At 45.5% G+C, this 23,389-nt stretch overlaps 1 protein-coding gene and 1 long non-coding RNA gene across 3 annotated transcripts in view; one reads left to right on the forward strand and one right to left on the reverse strand.

The window, feature by feature from the left end:
• The window catches only part of Dusp22 (dual specificity phosphatase 22), a 58,022-nt gene extending 36,408 nt beyond the window's left edge, over positions 1-21,614 (reverse strand). The window contains exons 1-3 of one of the 2 annotated variants that reach the window (XM_028881045.2): positions 21,519-21,614; positions 12,558-12,591; positions 8,027-8,109 (exon numbers count right to left, since the gene is read on the reverse strand). In XM_028881045.2, coding sequence (XP_028736878.1) covers positions 8,027-8,109; positions 12,558-12,591; positions 21,519-21,539 — 138 coding nt within the window. In that variant the 5' untranslated portion in view covers positions 21,540-21,614. The remainder of the gene's footprint in view (positions 1-8,026; positions 8,110-12,557; positions 12,592-21,518) is intronic. The other variant, XM_028881055.2, reaches the window with a different exon arrangement.
• Positions 9,355-14,879, forward strand: LOC119088028. The gene is made up of 2 exons (XR_005091584.1): positions 9,355-9,960; positions 14,196-14,879. It is a non-coding gene; the product is annotated as an uncharacterized LOC119088028 (long non-coding RNA).
• Positions 21,615-23,389: the final 1,775 nt, after the last annotated feature.

Raw genomic sequence — 23,389 nt, forward strand, 5'->3', positions numbered from 1 at the left:
TTTCATGTCCCATCCAAGGGCACACAGTGTAGACACTACAGAAATGGAAGGAAGCCTAAGATAGGGATTTAGCGGGACAGGAGAATAGACGAAGACGGAGAAGTACCATATGGTCTCTTTCTCTTGCACAGGGACGTGAGCATACAGCAGTGGTTGCTAAAGGCTGGGCAAAGAGGCTGACTGCATCAGCACTTGCTCCATTCATGCATTATCATTCTGAACCACACGGGCAAGAAGAGGAGCAACAGAAGAAGCATCATTTTCCCTTAAACTCTAAACACCATTTAACACTGGTTCTGGCTTGCTTCATATTTCAGAAGCCAACAAAACATCTTCTTAAGAGAAATTCTGAGGGACATAGGGCCAGAGGACCCAGGTTCCTTCAGGAGTCTAGCCATGGAGTCTAGCCTCACAGTCAAATAACAGGCCTGTCCCAACAGTGGCAGCGCCTCACCTGGTGAGTATTCATAGAGGTGTGTGAATGCAGACAGCATTGAGTCATGTAGATAACAACATGTCAGAATAAACACAAGCAGTCAAGTAAAGCAAAACCACCAAATTAGATGCTGGGTAAGGATAGCTCAAAAGTACCTTTAGTGTGAAAGTAAATAAAAACAGAACCATTAAGAATAAACCTGGGTGGACAAGGTGGCACACGCCTGGAATCCCTGCACTTAGGAAACTGAGGCAGAATAAGGAATGTAAGCCAGCCTAGGATTCATAGAGAGAACCTATCACACAATGAATGAATGAATGAATGAATGAATGAATGAATGAATGAATGCCTGATGGTTATTATTTAATGCATACATATGAAAAGGGTTCAAAATACAAAACTCAAATTTTAAGCCAAAACATTCAAACCAAATTCCAGCTCATATAATCTGCCTGTCAAACATGTAACATACATGCATGTAGATTTTGTTTCTCTACTGAGTTCATCAAAGCAAAATTAAAATCTTTGCTGTGCAGAAGTTGTGTGACGGGATGAGAACACTTGTAAAGCATTTCTATTAATAGTGAAAAGTGGTTGTTTCCTGCAGGTGCTCTGTCAAATACATAGAACGAAAAATGAAACAAACTCTGAAATTTTTAAATCAGAAAGACAGGGTTCTGTTTCTTTTCTCAGGGGAAGGGAGAAACCTTTCATTGCTCAATATTACTTCCTCAGCGTCTACAAACAATATTGAGTTTCTGATTGGAAAAAAATTACTATTTGTCACCTCTCCTTAATGCTGAAGCAATCTTTAGGTTCTGAAGACACCAAACTCATGCTACTCTCTCAAATAAGGAAACACTTCTTTTGTGTGTGTGTGTGTTTGCATGTATTTGTATATATGCTGGTGCACATATCTGAGCATATCAGAAGTGGAGGTCAGAGGACAACTTCAGGTATTGTTCCTCAGGTGATGTCCACCATTTTTTGAGACAAGGTCTCTCTTTAGCCTGGAGCTTGCCAACAAGACCAGGCTAGCTGGCCAGTGTGCTCCAGGGATCTGTCTGCCACCCGAGTGCTGGGATTACACACAGGTACCACCATGCCTGGTTTTAACATCAGTTTAGGGGATAAAACTCAATTCCTTTTGCAAGCATTTGATTGACTGCAAACACTTACTATCACTGCAACCCAATAAGGAAACAATAAATGTAGACAATTCCCAGCCAGTGCCCAAACACAGAGTCAGATGAAGAACTTTTATACCCTAAATATTGTAACTACAGAGCTAGATTTTTTATTTGAAATTAATCTATGTTTTGATGGTTTCTGCCTATAAACACATTAGTAACATGTACTTCAATGACTGACACCAAAACACAGTCCTAAATGATTGCGTCCAAGAGAAAGACCCTTACCTTTATAGTGAGAAGACCTTAGAGTCTAACCCTGGCCAGGGTCCATTTTCTGACCGGTGGAGTCACCCAGGTAAGTTACATCATAAAAAGTAAGGATTGTGGAGCCTGCCTGCTAGGCTTGCAAGTCTTGGAGGATCAAAAAGATCCCAGGGAAGTAGCTGGGCCATGCAGAGGGGCTTATATTCTTGTTTTCTCTACCAGCTTTCTTCTGGCCATAACACCCACCATAAACAGATCCTATGAATTCCTAGCTGTGGTGATATACTGTGTACCCTAATAAACTTGCTTGAGGATCAGAGGACAGAGCCAGCCACTAGATTAGACACAGAGCCAGGCAATGGTGGCACACACCCTTAATCCCAGCACTTGAGATCTCATGCCTTTGCTTGAGAAGCACACATGCCTTTCATCCCAGGAAGTAATATGGCAGGGCAGAGAAAAGTATATAAGGTACGAGGAAACAGGAACTCACTCTCTTTAGGCCGAGGATTTAGTAGAGGTAAGAACTAGTGGCTGGCTGTTCTGCTTCTTTAATCTTTCAGTTTTCACCCTGTTATCTGGCTCTGGGATTTTTATTAAAAGACCATTTAAGATTTGAACAACACCTAGTCATTGCTCAGAGCTGTTCGAACACATGCTCGGTGCAGTAAGTGCAGATTCATGGGTGGAAGACAGACTCACTCTTGGGTCCTCAGGTCTACTGTCTACCTGATTTGTCACCCACCTAGAGCCACAGCTCTTCTCCCACTAGGCTGTGGTCACTGTGAATACTTACAAAATAATCAGAATAGAATCTTGTCTGTGCATTAAAGGTTCTGCCAAGGCAGATGGGGGAGGGGGTGATCACACTTTCAGTATCTTCAGTGCCTGTCCCTGGCCTGGCACATACTAGATGCTCAAGGAGCAAATATGCCATTGACTCCCAGCCTCCACGGGGAAGAGGTGTCTTGGAAGGAATAAGACTTTGGCCAAAAAAATAAAAAAATAAAAATAAAACAGAAATTTTGCTAAATGAAAAGGATAAAAGAACACAAGAGGGTAGTGAATACTGTTAAAGTATATACAATCAGGCATGGAACTATCACAATGAAATCCATTAGTTTGTACAATTAATACATGCTTAAACAATAAAACCGTGCTGGTGAGAGCTCCATAGGTACACACTTTCCTACTATGGAAAGACCTCTAAACACTGCCACACAAGAAGCACCAGCCATGGCAACAAAGGACTGAGACAGGGAGCATGTTGGGAAAAAAGTCTCTAGCCTAGGACAGAAACACTAGCTTCTCATCAAACTACCAAAACCAGGCATCGGGCCCTGACGACTTCAGGCTTTTTCTTTTTCTAATGATGAAGTCAGGAGAGATCATCTGTGGGACCCAACCCAGTTCTGCTGGGATTTGTCAGACAAAAGGCGGTAGCTAGGCCAGGGGTGTGGCTCAGGGCTACAGCGCCTGCCTAGCATGAATTTGATTTCCAGCAAAACACACACACACACACACACACACACACACACACACACACACACACAGAGAGAGAGAGAGAGAGAGAGAGAGACACGGCAAGGGTGGGGGTGGGTGGGCAGTAGGAACAGAAAGGGAATTATAGCTCTTTGGAATCCCAGAGGGAGTTGGGGTTACCCTAGTGAGTAATGTCCATAAGTTTATGTGCTGCTTTATTTTTAATTTGTGTGTGAAACGTGTGTCCATGTTTGTGCATGTATATGTGTGTGCAAGTAGAGCCCAGAGATCAATGTCAGATGTCTCAATAACTCTTCACCTTCTTCTTTGAGACCAAGTTTCTAGTGAACCTGGAGCTCATGGGCTCAGCTAAATTGGGTGGTAACAAGTTCCAGATATCCTCCTGTCTCTGCCTTTCCAGTGCCAGCACTGCTGGACCTGGTATTTTAGGTGGACACTGGGGGATCTAAATTCCAGTCTTCATGCTTACGAAGCTGGCACTGTGCTGACCCAGCCATCTCCTCAGCCCCTTCTAGATGTCTTTGAGGGTCTCCATTCTGCTCTGAGCCTGACCTGGTTCCAAAGTGATTTCAGGGTTACTTCTTCAGAGACGGGGCGCAGGGGTGGGGGTTAAGTAGCAACGAAGGCCCATTAAGGGAAAACTTCTAGTAAAGGGAACAGAATCTCTGGCCTGGGTAGAGACCTAACAGTCCAGTTGGTCTTGGCCAATTCCTTGGCCAAGGGATCACTCTCAGGAAGGCAGGCTAACCTTAGAAACAGACAGAAGAATCAGTCCTTTAATGAGAGACTGTCCTTCTCAGAATTCCTGTCCACAGCACAGTAGCTTACAGGGCCACAGCTGTACAGCTCTGTGCATCTTCCTGAATTACTTAGGAAGGCCATCTTCTCCTTGTCTTCCTTCTGTGTGTTCAAAGCTGCTTTCCCTGACACTGGGCTTCCTTCTCTAAAGCTGTGGCTGCTTGTCTGCCTTGTGTCTGACTTCCACTCCAGCACAATGGCGTGGCTTTTTTCCTTCTCTCTTCCATTCTCCTCCTCCAGGCAGTTACTGAGATTTGTAGTTTTCCTGAACTGGGATAGTTCTTGAGTTTCAATAAGCAAGCAAGCCAAGTGTCTTCATTCTGTTAAGACCTGCTCAGAAACTCTTCTGAGGGGCACAATTGGAGTTCCAGGTTTCTTTTCCTGGACTATCTTATTCCACGCACCAGAGGCCACACAAACCTTGTCTCATCAGAAACATTGATGACCACAGACAGTGGCTCAGCCACTTTGAAGGCCTGAGATCAGTGGCTTCCCGTCTTTCCCTCCAGGCACTCTGACAGGAATGTTAGATACTTCAAGTGTTATTCTGGGAACTTTCTCCAAAATTGACCAAATAATGGCGAGTTATATGTAGTCATACTACATATAACTAAAATCATGAAAACACAAGCTCCTTATTTGGTTGGAAAATAAAATCTATAATGCATCACGACTAAGCAGGTTGTAGTCTAGGATCTGTACTAGTCATAAATTACAACAGAAAACAGACAGCTCCACTCAGAGAGGAGCTGTGTTCAACAGGCACTAGAACTACAGAGCCTTCCCTTCTACCTGCAGCAGATCTCAGAGCCGCAGAAGTAAAGCAGTGTGGAGAGGCGAGAGCTGTACATCAGCAGCCTCAGCTGGCAGGGTCTGGGCAGTCCTCTGGCCTTAGCGTGGCACATGCTTGAAGCACCCTTCGGCCACTCTGATAATATAGTCACACAAGACTGGGGCAGGCCATTCACTCAAGAGCTTTGCTCAGAGAGAATGAAAGTATGTGTCTACATTGCAACTTGTGAATGTTTATCCTCCCAACCTAACCAGGATTTTCTCGGGAGCCTATGGCATACTAAATTTCCTAAACTTGTTTCCCCAAAGCATCACAGTCCATACCCACAGCAGTTTATCCTCAGAGAATTCTCAGATCTCCTCATCAATACTTGATACATGTTCAATGATGGGACCACATGCTCTCACTTGGCTTTTCTTGCAATTAAAAGCTGGTCTAAAGACTAAAGTCCTTGACGACAATAGCTTCAATGCTTTAAAACTCTTGAGGTATTTACTTTATTTTTTTCTTTCATTTTTCTTTATTAAGAAATTTTCTACTCACTCCACATACTATCCACAGATCCCCCTCCTCCTTTCTTCCACCCCCCAGCCCTCTTTTGTGCTGGCTCTTGAGGTATTTATTGAGATGACCCAAGAAGTGCCCACACTATAGAGCCCCATCTATGGCTCCCTGGCAGCCATGCTTCTGGAAGTTCTGCCTACATGTGGGACTAAAATTTCTTGATCTGGGGAAGAGACCACCTCCTTACTTCCTGTCCACCCCAGAGAAAGGCATTTCATAAACATGCCTGGTTTTGAAGTTCTCAGAAAATGCAGTCTTGCCTCTTTCTTCTCCCACCCTCACTCTACCCTCAGGTAGGGCTCCTCCCTAAGCAGAGGATCTGCTCAGTCCACTTATGTAACCCAGTACACAATCCCACCCCCTATTTCATTCCTGCTCCATTTCCTTTCAAGGATCAGGGCCAACAGAACACAGAGCTATGGAAGACCACACACCAATAACTTCCCAGCCTCTTCTCCAGATTGGTGAGGCCATGGATTCTGGAGCTGAGCTTGGAATTTCAGAGAGAAGATGGCTAAACAAAGTCCCCAAACCTCAACGAAAAAATCAAACTTGAAAACCCATAGGAGCATTTATTATCAAGCTGAGGTAATAATAGTATCCGATGACTGTGGCAGAATATTCTGAGGATTCTGCAAGCACAGGGTGGCAAACTGTGGGTGTAAGATGATGATGCTTTGGGGAAACAATGAAAACTAACCAAGGAGCACACTGACTTCTGTCTCTCCCTTCATTTCCCTCTTCTCTGTGTAAAGGCAAAAGCTGTCCCTACAGACAAAACACACAGGATGCACCGGACATGGAGTGTGTTACAAATGGAGGTCCACAGCTGCCTAGAGCTCTGAGGTTTCATGCAAACAGCGTCTTCTTTATACCTGGGTTACCATCCCACCTGCTTTGCTTTCCAGTCCAGCCACAGTTTCTGTGTATAGAAGGGAGGGGATGTGGACAGAATGGCTGGAGTTGTCTCACATCTACCACTTCAAGACCTTGTATGTGGACAGAAGTTAAAAGATTAAGAGCAGTGTTCATATGGCAATGCATTCCATTAAAAGAGTAGACAATAGCAAGGTGGGTGAGGGTGGGAAGGACGGCTATGCAATTTATTAAAATAAAGGAAACCTCAAGCCTCATCTTGTGATTCAAGAGGAAGTCAGCCATGACCACTTTGCACGTTAACTTGTCTACATTTTAAACACAAACTATCATTAACAGATTAAAAAAATGGAATGACTATTTTCAAAGTAAATGCCTGACTTGAAAATAAAAAAGTGTTCTGTCATCCTCATTGAAACTAAGGCAGCAAACACCCATGGAAACAGTGGGAGGAAGTGTGAGCTTCTGCCTGGGAAGATGGAGTGGGCGGGATCTGGGCAGCAGTGATCAGCTGCGGCAGTCAGGCTCCAGAACTACGTCTAGTCTAGGCCTCCATTCTCCTCTGTCTATCTGCTTTAGACGGATTTGTACTGGCTAACACCTGGACGCTCCAAAGGCTGAGGAAAGTAAATAAATAAATAAATACTACCTAGTCTTGCATGATATGACTTTCAATGAAAACAGCTTAAACCAGGATTCTTCCTTTCAGAACAAGCACCCCTCCCTTCCCAATACCCCACCCTAAAATAGAAAAAACATGCATCACAACCACACAGGCATTGTTTTCTAAAAAGAGGTGAACCTGGGCTGTGTCACAGCAGAAACAGAAATAGATTTTGTCCTGAGCAACAGCTCAAACCGTCCATCAGGGTAAAATTGAAGATGTTTTTGGAATTAGTGTGCAAGCAGACACGCCCTGTTTACCCTAAACCTAAAACAACAGCTCTCTACTGATGGTGTCCATTCAGACCAGACCTGGGAGAATCCCAGGGATGGTTTGCCTTCCTTTGTCCTTTATCTAACACAAATGGTAGTAGAACTTTTGTGGAAAGCATCAGAAAATGAACAACTTGAATTCGTTATCATCCTACTAAGACAGAAATCATTTTGAAAGCAGCAATACGTCTTACTTATTTAACTGTTTACCTGTAGTTCCAGCGATGGAACCTAGATCTTCATGTGTGCTAGGCTACGCTACCACCAAGACACCCTCAGCCTGAATTTTACTTTATTTTATTTTTTGACACAGGGTCTCACTTTATAGCCTAAGCCAGGCTGGAATTCACTGTGTAGTCCAGGTTGGCCTTGAACTCAAAGCCATCTTCTTTCCTGAGTGCTGGGAGTATAAGTATGAACCATCATAAATTATGTTTTAAATATCCTTCATATTCAAAAGGAAATGGAACATCAGTTTAGCTTCTGGCATTTAGAAAAAAAGCCAAGCAAGCAATACAGTAGGAGTACAACAAGGCCGTCTTCTCCATCAGGCCACAGGGTGTCCTCAAGTGGGTAAATTTAACTTGAGTACAAAAATAATCCAGCCAGTGACCACAGGAACATACCCGTGCCATAATATCACTGCTTTTACTAATGTCATGTACACATCTATAGAGTATAAACACGCACGCACGCACGCACGCACACACACACAGTTCTTACCTCCACCATGGGCCTGGCACTGTCGTGCACAGAAAGAATGTGTGTCACCTTGTTCCTGCTCAATTGTTCTGCATCTCTTGCATCTGCCATCAAAGATGAGAGACAGACATTTTAATAGTCTCTGTGAGTTCACCACTCTTAAAGTCTATGCAGAAAACAGCACAAGGCTTGCAGTTTTTTTCTTAATACTTCATAACTGACCATATCCAGAATACTCTAGATGAACAAATTTAGGTCTACTGCTTTTAAGTATTTTGCCTTAATTTACTTCTGACTGATACAACTTTTGAGCTCAAGTACAATACTCAGATTAAAAAATATTGTAATTGGGAAGCTGTTAAAAGAAGGAAATGCAAGACATTATAATATAGCACACTAGTATGTTTTTACATGAGACACATATAATAAGTATATTTTTTAAAACATAGTAAAAATGTTTACTTAGGTTAAAAGTAAAATCCAAGGACCCATTTGCTATAGGAGACAGAAGAACACACTGGACAGTTCTTACCCTGACAGCAGTAAAACCTGAGATAGGACTATGGTTTACAATATCTATATCCTCATCACAGCAAAAATAAACAAACACACAAAAATCCAGAACGCTTTCCAGAAATTCCACACAGAATTACCAACTGGCTATTCAGTCACCTTCATAAGGAACTGAGACACTTTGTACTTCCCACTGTAGGGGGGAGACTAATTTGGGGGTGCTCTGAGTTAGAAATCTTGGCTAATCTACAACAGTCCAGCAAGAAAGAAGAAGGCCCACTCTTCTGAGTCCTTGGCCTTGGCCAAGATCTTCAAAGGGATACAAGAGAAAAAGAACCAAAAGTAGGTATTCGATGATGGTGGTCCTCAAGAGTGTCTAGTGCCATGGGAAAATGCCCAGGGCCTGTTGGGTAAGTGGTTAATGGAGGCACCAATTTTAAATACACTAGAAACTCAGTTTGTACACCACAAACATGTACAACCAGCAATGCATATGGTGGGGCAAGCAGTAACCACACTGATTAAGATGTGGAGCAATGAGAGTGTTTCTTCTCTATAGTACACGTTCATGTGCGTCTAAGGGTTGATCATGTACAATCTCTCTAGGTGGCACATCAGAAAGACTACTTCCAGGTTCCAGTCTAGTTCCAGGTCTACAGTCAAACTAGGTCATTTACATTCCCAACAAGCCCTGGGATAGAGCAAAAACTAAGAAACAATTTTCTAAATATTCAGCAATGTCAGGAAAAAGGTCTTTAAGTGTAATATTAAAATGTTCGTTTTTAATTTGAAGATTCTCCTCATTGATTCAACCACCCTGAGCTTCAAATTCCAGTGTGCAAAGCAGCTTTCTACTTCACCAGTGATCTCAACCACAGCCCAGCACCACTATCATAAGTTGGGTAACATAGCTTAGAATCACGCCGTCCTACAGAATCTAGTGTAGAATGCCTTCCAAAGGTTCATGTGTTAATGGCTTGATCTCAGTTTAGTGCTACTGGAAGGTGGTGGGTCCTTCAAGGGGTGATTTTTGAGTCACACAGGCCATGGCCTTGAAGAAGGTAAGAGGACACTAGTCTCCTCCTGTCTTTTTTACTTCCTGCTGCCATGAGGTGAAAAGCACCTTGCCCCCCACCACACACACACACACACACACACACACACACACACACACACACACACATTCCTAACATGACATGCTGCCACAGTTCCAAAAGCAATGGATCAACTGACTATGGACCAAACCCCCTCAGCATGAAGCAAAGTGAACCTTCCCTTTTTTAAAGTTAATTACTCTGGGTGTTTGTTACAGAAACAAAAGGCTGACCATCACTAGCTGGAGGAGGGACTGTGAAGAAGGGCTGGTTGAGTGGCCCAGGGGATAAAGGCCCTTGCTTGGAAGGCCTGGCAGCCTGAGTTTAATCCCTGGAACCTGTGTAAAGGTAAGAGAACACTGAACCTCAAAGTTGATCCCTACACCAGTGCCATGGCATGAGTGTACACGTGTGTACACACACACACACACACACACACACACACACATACACACACATACACATACACACACACATACACACACACACACACACACACACACACACAGACACCCTTCTCAAATATATTAATAATAAGTAAGGTTAAAAACAAAAGGAATGGCCGGGTGGTGGTGGTGACACCTTTAATCCCAGCACTCTGGAGGCAGAGGCAGATGGATCTCTGTGAGTTCGAGTCCAGCCTGGTCTACAGATTGAGTTCCAGGAAAGGCACAAAGCTACACAGAGAAACCCTGTCTCGGAAAAAACCAAAAAACCAAAAAAAAAAAAAAAACAAAAAACAAAAAACAAAAACAAAAGGAATGGTTCAGGAACCCCCAGTCACCCACCCACACATCAAGGTGGAGCTTCCACTTTCCTCCTGTACATGCAGCTTAGACGAGCAGATAAAGCTGGAGCCTGTGGGGCCCACAGACTGCGATGGAGCGGGTTCACGACACTGCTGTTTCTCAGGGATCCTCCGGAGTCCAGGTTCACCAGGATTTAAATTTTAAGAAACACTTACTGGCAGATATCATCTGCAGAAAGTAATCTGAATCTCCGACATCTGACGTATGCACATGCAGTATTTCAATCGTGTGTAGCCCACTGCCCACTCCTGTGTTCCCTGAACAATACGGTACAACTCTCACACATCTGTGCTGTGTTCCCTGAACAATACGGTACAACTCTCACACAACACCTGTGCTGTGTTAGGTAACCATCTAGAGATGGTTTATGTATAGAGAAGACAACAGGGTTCTTTTTTTTTTTTTTTTTTTTTTTTTACAAAAAGATGTAATTACAGTGGTCAAACAGTTGTTAGGCTAAAAGGCACAGACCCCAGCCACTGCAGGACCACAGACCCACACATGGTCCTCAGCAGCAGCCTGGGTCTGATTGTCACCATGGTCCCAGGTGGCAGCAAAGGCCACCCAGATTGGCACAGCTGGCCCCTGAACCCCAACTCAGCCCCAGGCTGTGGCCCAGACCACTGGAGTCAGCATGGTCCTCAATAGCAACAGGAGCCACAGACAACACAGACCCTGGCTGCTGTAGGATCAGGGACCCAGACGTGGCCCTTGGCAGCAGCCTGGCCCAGACATCACCATGGCTCTGGGTGGCAAGCAGACCTCCCCATCAGCCTACTCTTCACTGCCTTCCCTGTGGCCCCAGGTAGCACGCAGGACTCCAACATCAGCCTGCCCCTCATCGTCTTTATTTCTTCCTTTCTGTCTCTCCCCACAGCACATGACCATTCCACTTCTCTTTCTCTCCCATTTCTCCACCACATATTTGCTCATCATAATGCGGCCCACTTGCCCGGTGCCACAAGGCACAGGCAGGGCCATGGATGGCTTCCCGCCAGGCAGGGCCTTGAGGGCCCCTGCTGGCTAGATTCCACTTTAGCAGAACTGTATCGGGTGGGGCGTAGATTTCTCCCAGCCAGCCAGGGCCTTGAAGCCCCTGGCTGGCCTGTGGCTGGCCATGCCCCATCTTGACAACTGGGGTTCTATGAGGGTCCTGCATCACTTGAAATAGAGGACTTGATTTTGGTTTTTGGTTTCTGTGTGGGGTCCTGGAGCCAGCCCCGGGAAGATACTGAAGGACAATTTACTTAATGGTCTATTTTAAACTGTTATTTAGCTTTATTGTGCTGTAATACACAATGGTGTCTCAGCCTTTTGGCTATGGTCAAGTAAAAGTATGACTCACACACTATAAGACTCACCCTTTTAGGAGGATACATGTATGTCAATGGTACATTTAGAGTTGTGCAACTACGACCGTAATTTATTTTTCATTACCCATGACATACATTTTATTAACAGCTTGCCATTTTAAATTGTGGTTTGGTGATAAAACTGTAAATCTGTGCACTAAGAGGCCCACTCTACCACACATGACCCGATGGGCTGCTGGGTCCCTGGAGGCAGGGAAGCAAGGCTGGGCCAGTGCTGCTGCCTTCTGTCTGCTGCATCAGAGTGTCAGCATGGCTGCACTACTCTGGGATTACTCGAGCATGCCTGGCATCCTTCATCAGTTTTGTTAGATGATAACAGTGGACCTTTGGTACTTACTGACCTCAAATCACTGGGTAAATTTGTAAATGGAACCTCACAACCATAGTCGTCACTGTGGCAGTGAGCTGTGCATGTGTGCACAGTAGCTCACTAGCCATAAAAGCCCGTAAGTTTGAAATCAGATCTTCCTGGGCTCCTTCCAAAAGGTATCACCTGGGTAGCGTCAGACATGTCACAAACCAGTCCAATATTCTCAACCCACTGAACCCTGGAGGGCCAGGGGCTCAGATTTTCAATCCGGGAAGAGAGGAAAGTTCTGGAAATGGATGGTGGATGATAGTTATACAACCATGTGAAAAAAAACTTAAGAGCTTTTGACCTGTATATGGAGATGGTCACATTGGTACATTTTGTGACAGATATGTATTTACCACCATAAAAAAAACAAACAAACAAACACAAAACACCAGAGCTATCACTCACCTTTGAAGTTGCCAATGTACAGGCCAGGCAGGATCTGGAAGAGAGACACAAGCATGACTGTCACGGGATGCCAAGTTTAGGTGCTGCCTAAACAGGTGAGGCTCTCACGGGTTCCCCAGCCAGGCCCAGGGCCCCTCACCTACCATACCCAATTCCCAGCACTTCCCTGAGCACAGCTACTGAGGAAATTTACTCAAAGGGTTAGACTGTAACCTTTCAACTCCCTCCAGCTCCCTGAGCTTAGGGCCAGGGTGGCATGGTGCTCTGGGCATTCAGAGAGAACATCACCCTTCTCCTCACTACACTTCCCTCACGGCCTTGGCAAACACACCCTCAATGCCAAGATCTTTGTACACAGTGTCCACTGCCAAGTGCCACTAAGCACCACAGTGTTCTGTGACCCCATTCAGTGATGCTATGGCAGCCCTGCCTCTCTGCTGGACTAGAAAATTCCCCATGCACCCATGAAAGACTTCAAAGGGGTAAGATGCTATATGGAGACGGTATTTTTCACGAACACCCGATGATTTTCAAAGTGCCAAGCAAATCCTTCTCAGTCTTTTGCAAAGACAGTGAAATCCATTATAAAAATGCTCTGGAAAATAAAATTATGTCCAGTGACCTCCCTGCCTATTTCCGGTTGCTCTTGGCTTGCTGGTTCTGCACATACATAGACAGTGCAGCCATACAGTCCTCCTGTGCCCTGCCTCCTCAGGGTCAGCCTCTCAAGGTCCCTATTTTTATGAAGCAGAGGGGAACAGGTACTTGCTGTGGGGATAGTCTTTCTGTATGCTGTGAATATGTGTTGCTACAACTGGTTAATAAAGAAGCTGCTCTGACCTATGGCAAGTCAGGTTATAGCTAGGCAGGAAATCCAAGACAGAGACAGGAAGAAGAAAGCCAGAGGTGGGAGACACCAGCCCACCGCCAAAGGAGCAACATGCTAGCAGATTGGTAATGCCACGAAACATATGGCAAAACATACATTAATACAAATGGGCTAATTTAAGATGATAGAGCTAGCTAGCAAGAAACTTAAGCCATTGGTCATACAGTTTGTAATTAACATAAGCCTCTGAGTGATTATTTTATAAGTGGCTGTGGGGCCACAGGGCCAGGGGGGACTGGAAAAACTTTCTGCCAGGGCACAAGATTTACATTTCTTGCTAAAAGCTTTGTGAAGTTAAACAGGCCATCAAGAGGCTGGTACAACAAATACTAATTTTGGATCTTGGAAATTTTGTTCAATTGCTGTAAGATCATTAGTTCGTATGTATAGATAATACTAGAAAGACTGAGCAGGTTATATTTACATATTTAGGTGTGTGTGCACACACAAACATACACACACACATACACACATGCAACAGTAACAACTAAAGAAAAGGAGGCCATGAATTTGAGGCAGAATAAGGGAGGGAGCATGTAGGAGTAGTTGGAGGGAGGGAAGAAACAAAGGAGGGAATTGATACAATTATAGTTTAACGCTTAAAATGTTGAAAAAAAACTATCAACCTTAAAAAAAATAAAAATAGTGAATCTAAAAAAAAAAATTCAAGGTTGATTTACTCTATGGATGTTGAATCCGATACCAAGGGCTGACTATGTGTTTCCTAAATCTGATTGTTTCTGCCACAGGTAGACAAGTAAATGCGTCTTCAGTGAATAAACCAGATCAACAGGGTGGGAAGAAGCAAACAAGGAAAGGGGGCATAAAAGTCACAGCTGGCAAAGCCTAAAGCGGGCTCAGCCAGGGATCAAGGGCTGTCCCTGTGCCCTGGGCGTCCCCCATGCAGGGGACAGTGACAGGCGCATCTGCAGCACTAGGCCAGCCTGGAAGAGAGCAGGGGCCCAGAGGAGGGGTAGAGCAGAGTGTCAGAAAGAGTGGATAAAGATGCTGTTTGCTGAACAATGGAAGATGAGGATTTTACACGCATTTCTAAACTGTAAGGAAAGAACAGAATGCGTCAGTCATTGTTGAACTTGGTTTTCTAGACAGGACAGTGAGCTAGACTTTGGTGAGCAGCACTAGAGTCCCCACCCATTTCTGTAGCTTGATTCTGGCTCTCTTCCACATATAATTGCAAAACAAAAGCAAGGAAGGCTGGTCCCCAACAGACTGAAAAGTACTCGGGCAGACTTCCCAAGCGGTCAGCCTTTTAATTTAAACATGGCACTCGGTAAGTCTGACTCACCTACGTGGCTGATACTGTTAGGGTCGGCAACCCTTGGGCACAGAGAAAGAGGGGAAGAAGTCAATCAACGGGAATGACTTTCCAGCAGAAAGATGGCTTGTAGAGGAGCCCGCAAAGCACAGGACAACACAGGAGGCCGGTGCGAACACCAACAGGGTGTAAGGACAGACATCACCTGGTCGGCAGCAAAGACAGGTCGGAAAAAAGTCTATCACGTGACCTGGATGTTTTACTTCTCTAGAAGAGTAAGTACAGACTTGGTCCTGATCATCTTTGTCCTTTGGAGTCATCAGTCTTTTGCTGCTGGGTAGCCTTCCCCTATCATCTGCCCAGGGGGTCCTCCCAGAGAGGTCTCTTCTGGTCACAAACTCCTTAGCACATGCTCTCCTTTTGTCTTTTCTGTTTTCTTTACCACAGCTATCAGTACCCAGAGCTTTTCTTTCTTTCGGACTGATCTTGAAGAACCAGGCAGGAGTCTGTTCCATTTCTGTTGCTACAGCAGAGCACCAAAGACTGAGCAGTTTTCAGAGGGAAGAGGTTTACTCTGCCTCGGTGTTCTGGAATCCCAGAGCATGGCCCCAGCACCTTGTCCAGCGTCAGGGCTTGTGGTGGGAAGGCAAGCTGGTGCATGTGGAAGAGAGACTGAATTACAACAGCTAAAGCCACTCCTGGGAAGAAAGCCCAATCCACTGTCTCAGACGCCTCCTGAAGGACCCCCCACCTCTCTGCACTGACATACTGAGGACCAGGGTCCGACATACACTTTTGTAGCCACAAACCACGTTCAAACCAAGGCAGGGCATACCCCTTTCCACCACGTGGACTTTAATAGGGAATGGGCAAGACAACAATACGAACCACAGAGGAACTGACTCTCTGGAAGCCCCTGGTCAGAAAGATGCTTGTCGGTCACCAGACAACATACAATGGAACAAAAGCAGAACCCTAAATGGCAGAAGCACTTTGGGATCACATGATCCCAGGGGTTCAAAGCTCCTCTTGATCAGTATCTTCACACCCATACGTTACTCAGCTCTAACCTCCGCCTCACAAAAGTGCAAAAATCTCAAATACTTTGCCTCAAAATATACTTATATGCAAATGAATTCTGCTTCGGAGGCAGGAACTGCTTGGAATTTATATTTAAACATTTCTTAGTATTTTAGGATGCCACAAAATCTGAGAACCCCATCCAAAAAGATGTAAGAGAGAAACTCCTCATCAAGCAGCTGGCACAAAGCAGAATTTCGAGTGGGCGTGGTATCTGGATTCTTCCAAGGTCAAAGGACTTCTTGGTTCCAAACCCAAGGACATTTGAAAAACTGGTGGATTCCATGAACAGTGAAACATCACAGACGTCTCAATGTCCTTTGGCCATGGATTTATGCAGTAATAAAAAAGACAAATCTAACTGTGGCCTGCGTATTCTTACAACACTGCCTTAAGCATCTGTTCTGTGAAGTGTGAAATAAAAATGTAATGCTAAAGCAGAAAAGAGTAGGCATCGCAGTACATGCCTCTGGTCCCAGCTACCTGGGAGGCTAGGGCAGGAGGATCACAAGTTCAAGGCCAGCCTGGACCAGGACAGCAAGGACCTGAATCAAAATAAATAAAAAATGGTTGGAGATGAAGCTCAGTGGTAGAGCACTTGCCTAACAAATGTGAGGACCTAAGTTCAATCCTCAGTACAAAAGATTTAAAAAGGCTGGGTGGCAGTGGTACACACCTTTAATCTCAGCATTCGGGAGGCAGAGCCAGGCAGATCTCTGTGAGTTCAAGGCCAGCCTGGTCTACAGAGCGAGATCCAGGACAGGCACCAAAACTATACAGAGAAACCCTGTCTCGAAAAAACAATATAAAAAAGATTTGGAAAAAAAAAAAATGAGCAAAGACAAGATTCGGGGGGTATAAGAGAACACTACTGTTACGGTGCTATATCCAACCACTAGCCCCAGACATGTTTACTTTCTAAACCGGTGTCCTCCAGGACTAGAACCAATGCCTAAGGGAGCGTCTTCCTGTTTCGGGACTTTTTACCCCGCTACAGGCACCAGCACTTAGCCCTGCCAGCAGCAGGTGTGGAGCAGTACAACTCAAACTGTGAATGGATGGATGCATGAATAACAAACATAGCCAAGGTACCTGGGGGTGATGGAAACACTGTAACAGGACAAAGATGTGTGACTTCCAGCCCCTTCTTACATCGAAACAGTACTTCCCGCAGGGTTAAGTCCACTCCTGATAACTACCCAGTCCCCGATCAAATGAGAGTCAGGGAATTCTAAGACAAAGAACACTAGGCCAGAGGTTGGCAACTGGAAGCAAGTTTGCCCCCAGGAGAAACATCAGGGACTGGAGATTTGGGCCTGTCCCAGTGTAGGAGAGGATGCGAATGCCACCCACTGGGTAGAGGCCTGGAAAGCCATTGAGCTCACTGTGAGTCACAGAGGCTTGCATGGCAAACACATAAAAGTCCGGTGTAAACTGGGCAGTTGCTGAGGAAGTCTTCTCTACACTGGGGGCACGTTATCTCCTTGGAACGGTAATCCTTCCTTCACTCCTTGGTCTTCTCACAGAGAAAGAGTCATCTAAAACAGATGTCAGTCATACCCAAGCCTGACGCATCCCTGTACTCATCAGTGGACAAATCCAAGAACACTAATCAATCACAGAGCTCATGTACAGCTTCACAGTTTGTAAAAATGACCCCCCCCCACCCCCCGAATTCTCTGTTGCTTCTCCCAAGAGTGTGAGTGGTAACTGGAGAGGCACTGTTCTACCCATTTTAGAGAAAACAGAGACTGGATTATGCCAACCACTGAAGGCCTTTTAGTTTTAAGTATCTATAAATCCAGGGAGAGAAAAATCAGGCTTTTTGACATCCCTGCCCTCTTAGCAACCGAGGGCTTCTCATGCAAAATACCCATGGACGCCATAGCAGGGTTCCCACGAAATGCCAGGACAATATCCTTGCCCAGCAGGCAAGGCACAGGAGGAGGAAGAGGCCACCAGACCAGTCAGGTGAATGTTCATGAGCTAAACAATACTGGCAGTCACTGGAGGACAGACGTCAGAGGCAGAAGGTCCTCCTTTCCTGACATACAACGGCGCAGTTTCTGTCCATCTGCCATTATCATAGGCTGATCAAGGTAAAGGACGCACAGAAGCGTGTAGGGGCAGCGCTCTGTGATATCATGCCTAATAAAGAGAGTGTTATTGTGGCTTTGTTTTTAATGACGTATTGCAGTATTTAAGACTAGTAAGAGACAGTGAGGACAGAGGTCTCCCTCTAAAAAATGTGTTGGTCCAAACTCTTGAGAAAACTTTGGGTCAACTGGCTTTCAGAGACTGCACACTAAAACGACATGGACATACAATGGTGTGCTGATTAGCAGAAACATTTACTAGGCTGGCCCCTCAGTCATACCATGAGGCTCTCTGCTTTGTGGTTGTGAGCCAGACCAACTGGCTCTGAGTCGAGGCTCTGCCACTCATCAGGTGGGTAACTCGACCAGCTCCTCGTGTGTACATGTATTTGTGTGCATGAACATATATATGCATATGTGTATGGGGGTATGTGAACATGTATGCAGGGCAGAAGTGGCTAATTTTAATTTAATCATGAATTACTCTACACCTATTTTTTGAGACAGGATCTCAATTTAGCTAGATTGCCTGACCAGCAAGCCCCAGAGATCCTTCCACCTCTCCAGGGCTGGGGTTCTAAGCACATGCTACCATGCCTGGCTTTTGGTACAGGTGCTGAGAATCAAACTCGGATCCTCAGGCCTGTGTAGTAAGAGCCTTTTACCAACTCCTGTCCCTGCTTCCTTAAGTTTCGTGTGCCTCGTGTGAAAAACAGGCATGGAATAAACAGCACTTCTTCACGGAGCTGGTGAAGAACAAGCAAGTTACTCCAGGGCAGCAAAGTACTCCTAAAGGGCCCAGGCACCACAGACTCACTGACGACTGCAATGCTGGCCAGCTCAGAACGTCGACTCAGGACTTACACAAAGACAGTTGGAGCTGCCTGCCTCCAACGCCTCCTTTGTCGATGTCAAACATGAAGGAAAAGAATGACTTTGTTGTACAATGAATCTTAATCTGTGGTGGTCTGTTCTGGTTATTTTTACATATGCTTAGGATCTACTTGAGACAAACTGGCAGCCCTGGTCAAAGGGAAGAGATCTACTCTCCTCTAATCAATGGGAACTGGGATCCAAACCCAGTTCCACCACCTCTTGCATCAGGATGTAGTTGTCTTATCTAGACTCCTCAAATCTCCTTTCCCAATCTGCACAAAGAGGAAAACGGCTTCCTCAGAGCGTGTTACAAGCTCAAAAAAGAAAGGACCACTGCTTGCTCTCTGTTGCTATTTTTTCTCATCTTTAACTGGACAGAATACATAGGCCATTTCCCTTTTGTCCTCTGAATAACAGATAGGAAACTGGGATAAAGATCTACCATGAGGCCTAAACACTGCTAGTCCCTCAAAGAGTCAGAGTGGAGCAGACATTGCTTAGTCTGTAATTCTTTGCCAAAGCGACCAATTTGTATAGGATGAGAAATTCCGCCCCAAGAACCTCAGATAAACACCTTCTAAGTGACACTTTTAAATTCTAAGGCATCACCCATTTTATTTATATTCTTAGAATCACATCTCCAACATTAGCACCTTCTGCTGAATCTGTAAACAAACTGTTCTTTTCTTCTTTCCCCAGCTAGGGAAAAAAAGGGAACCCCATTTAAAGTTACACAGCAATACACGGAAGAACTCTGGTTAAAGCTCTTGGTCACCTGCATCCAACAACTTACTTCATCACTGCCTTGACTTGTAATTCAGGTAATTCCCTCTGACTTCAGACTGAGCATGTTTACTCTAGTAGGGATCCACCTTTTAGAATGATAACTACTTTCCCCACACTCTGTAAATTATCTTTAGAGCCTTTAGTCTTGCACCTTGTAAGGCACCCCACTACCACCACACACGCACAGACAGGTACAGAGACACAGTAATCTGTGTTGTGCAGTGGCCATCAGCCAGTGGTTCTGAGCATTTAAAATGTATCAAGTACCTAATGAGAATTTAAGACTGCAGAAAGAAATACTGCATGAATAATTTTACTTATTGGTTACATGTTAAAATGCTTTAAATAAACTCAGTTTAATAAATATTTGTAAGATGATCATTTGTTCTAAATTTCAAAGAAATGTTACCAGAAAATTTTAAATGATGTGGTTCATGTCATATTTCTACCAGACCAGCAGTGGCCTACTGAGAAGGTCTGTGAAGGACTTCTCTGTCATCTGCACTGGCTGCCTCCCTCTATCCCCAAAAGGACTACACCTGGCCCATATTCAGTATACAGTATGTGTTGAACCACTGAAGCATATAAATCTCTCTGTACCTATAGTTTTTCATTTCTTCACTGGAAATTGTTTCTGCACAAGATAGTTATGATAATAAAATAGCCAAGAAATCTATTACTTTGAAAGGTAAATAGCACAATGTGGATATGAATACTACCACTTTTGCTATGAAGTGTGAAATTAATATTCCTTGGGCAATCATTTGCATACCTAAATCTACTCTTTCAATTATAATATAAAATACCTGAAACGAAGTGCAGAAAGGGCAGTGACCACTGGAACAAACTAGAAATACCAAAGCAAAGTGGAGGCACAGCCATAGTCAGTGGGAAAGCAAACCGAGCCTCCAAACCCAGACTAATGTCTCCACTAGTCATAGTGCTGATGGATGCCCGCGCTAATGGGAACATAATAATGCAAGCACGCATCCAAGAGAGGGAGTTTCTGATCATTGGCAAAAAAAAAAGAAATTTTCAGTGACTTAAATCCTAGTCACCAAAATACCTCAGTGAGATACTGGTTCACAGCATGCAGAAGCGTGGAGACTGTGGAAAGAGTTAAGGAGCACTAGTCCCCTACCTTCAATGGCTGCCTCAACATTCATTCTCATGGAAATAACTAAACCACTGCGGTGCCCTCACCCCAAAGCAGTAACCAATGTGAAAGGGTGAAGAGGGGGGAAGAAAACAGAGAAAGCAAGCCACACCATTATAGCCCATAAACATGGCAGCGAAGGTATACGGAGATGAGGTGGGGGTTGGGGGTGGGGCACAAGACCAGAAGCTCACCAAACGCAAGAATATTTAAAAATACGTGTACAGAAGTACTTGTCTTAGTCCCAGGTATCTACACACATAGTAAGATTTCCCTTTAAACCAGCAAGTTCCTTAATCTTGAGGCTGACACAAATAGGAACCCGCCCCCCCCCCAACCAGAGGACTGTCTATCACTATCCTCAGCCTAGAGGGTGGGGGTGAAGAAACTGGCCCAGGTTTGCACCACCACAGGGTCAAGGAAAGATTTTCCAAAAGGCCTAGTGCGCACAACAGCCAGCCAACAGGTAGCCCTGCGGAAGCCCCATAACCCAGGGTCAACCAGCTCCAGACACCAAAAGCCGGGTCAGTGCTAGGGTTTCCGTGAACTTCCCCACCAGAGCGGCTTTATCAGTGCACGCGCACACAAATCTGGGGAAGAGAAGAGGAAATTACAGAAACCGCCCATCTGGCCCGGCTTCACCAATGCTGTGGGTGGCAGGCGTCAAGGGGCCCGGTCTCAAGGGAGGGGGGACAGACCACATCCAGCCCAGGTCCTGGCTCTCAAAGGGCAGACTGTGCGGACCGAGCCCGGCGGCGGAAGCCGCAGAGGGAAGGGGCGGCCGGCCGGGCCCGGACGTTACCTGGCTCATCCCACTCCCCATGGCCGTGCCGCGCTCTCCGCTCCGTGCTCGCGGGAGGAGCCGGCGCGTGCATGGGCGAGCGGGCGGGGCGGCGGGAGGCGGCGCCAGGGCGGCGCTCGCCGCGCGCTCCGCCGGAGACACGGCATGGCGGCCCCGGGCTCGGCGCGCGTCGGGGACAGCGGCCCTCGCCCCCGCGGCCGGACGCCCAGCGCGCACGCGCACCTGAGCCCGCAGTTCAGTTCGCGCAGGCGCGCCGCGGGAGGAGGCGCGCGCCGCGGTAGGGGGTACCCAAGTCCCCAAAGGCGTTTTCCCCCTGGGGCTCCCTGATGCCAATTACCGGCAGTGTCTTGGGCCCTGACTCCCTGGGTGAATCAGGTGCTAAACAGAGCCTGGGCTCGGGGCTCCCCTGTCTGGGTTTTCTGAGCCAACAGTTTTAGGCGGGGGGATTCCTGTGGCCCTGCCCCACCCAACCCAGACCGAGAAGGAGCACGCTCTGGGAAAGGTGGGCTAGGTGACTCACCTCTGCAGAGATATGACCCTGGCCGGTCTAGGAAAGGAAGGCCGCTGGAGGCTGTAAATGGTCCAGGGTCTCCTTCAGGGAAATGTGTTGAGATGACTGCTCCCAGAAAGCCTCCCACCCCACCTACCTGTTTTGCGATTTTGTCTAGAGTAGGTTGCGTTCCAGCATGTACTAAAATTATTTGAGGTCCATCAATCATCCATCCTAAATTTTAAATTTCCTCCTACAGGCGCAAAAATCCTTCAGCTAGAGCAGTGGTTCTCAACGAACGACCCTTTCACAGGGGTTGCCTAGGACCATCAGAAAACACAGTTATTTACATTCGGATTCATAACTAGCAAGATTACAGTTATGAAGTAGCAAAGAAAATGATTTTATGATGGGGGTTTCACCACAACATGAGGAACTGTATTAAAGGGTTACAGCATTAGGGAGATTGAGAACCACTGAGCTAGAGGTTTCTCGTTTTCATATTGTGTTCTTGACGATACCCTGCACTCCATAGATACTTAGAAAGTACTTGTTGAATGAAGACATGCCATGCTTCAAGCTGATGTGACAGGTCCGATTCTGCTGGCCCTGTATCATTTACCCCTCTGTCCACTTGGTATCAGCCTCAGAGGCTGCACTGCTCTTTCTTCGGCTTCCTAATTTGATCTTGCCCAGGATCCTGTGCTGCTGACATCTCAATCACCAAGTCTTTGCATAGCTTCTTTTGAGGTCTCGGAACAAAGGTCTTCTTAGAGACTCTTCTTTCCACTAAACCACCAAATTTATATGGGATACTTCAGGTAGATATAAAATGACTGCATCTTATTTTTTTCGTAGCACTATGATCAGAAATTACTAGTTGCTTAATATTGACCTATCTCATAAGATAGCAACCTCCTGAAAAGGGCCTTTCTATCTTATTCACTACTTTGCCATATGGCCCGGGATAGCAAGTAGCACAAAATAAACATTTGTTAAATCAATTAATGGACTCTTGGCTGAGAAACCAGTGGGGAGGTTCTAAAAACAAACAAACAAAAACCAGGAAAAGGAAATGCTGTTGAGTTGACCTAGCTGGTAAAGGTTCTTGCTACCAAGCCAGACGATCTGAGTTCAGTCGTTGGAAACCACATGGTGGAAAGAGAGAACCAAGTTCTGTAAGTTGTCCCTGACCACACCTGTGAGTGTACACACACACACACACACACACACACACACACACACACACACACACACTAGGCAAACATATGCAAAAATATTTTAAGAGTTTCTAGAGAGTGCTAAAAACTCGTGGGAAGAGCTCGTTGGCTCAGTCTTGTGGCATTTTTCTTCTTGTACACTCTCATCCCGGGCAATAAGA

Source organism: Peromyscus leucopus, chromosome 5 (assembly GCF_004664715.2).
Source record: "Peromyscus leucopus breed LL Stock chromosome 5, UCI_PerLeu_2.1, whole genome shotgun sequence".
Taxonomy (NCBI): Eukaryota; Metazoa; Chordata; class Mammalia; order Rodentia; family Cricetidae; genus Peromyscus; species Peromyscus leucopus.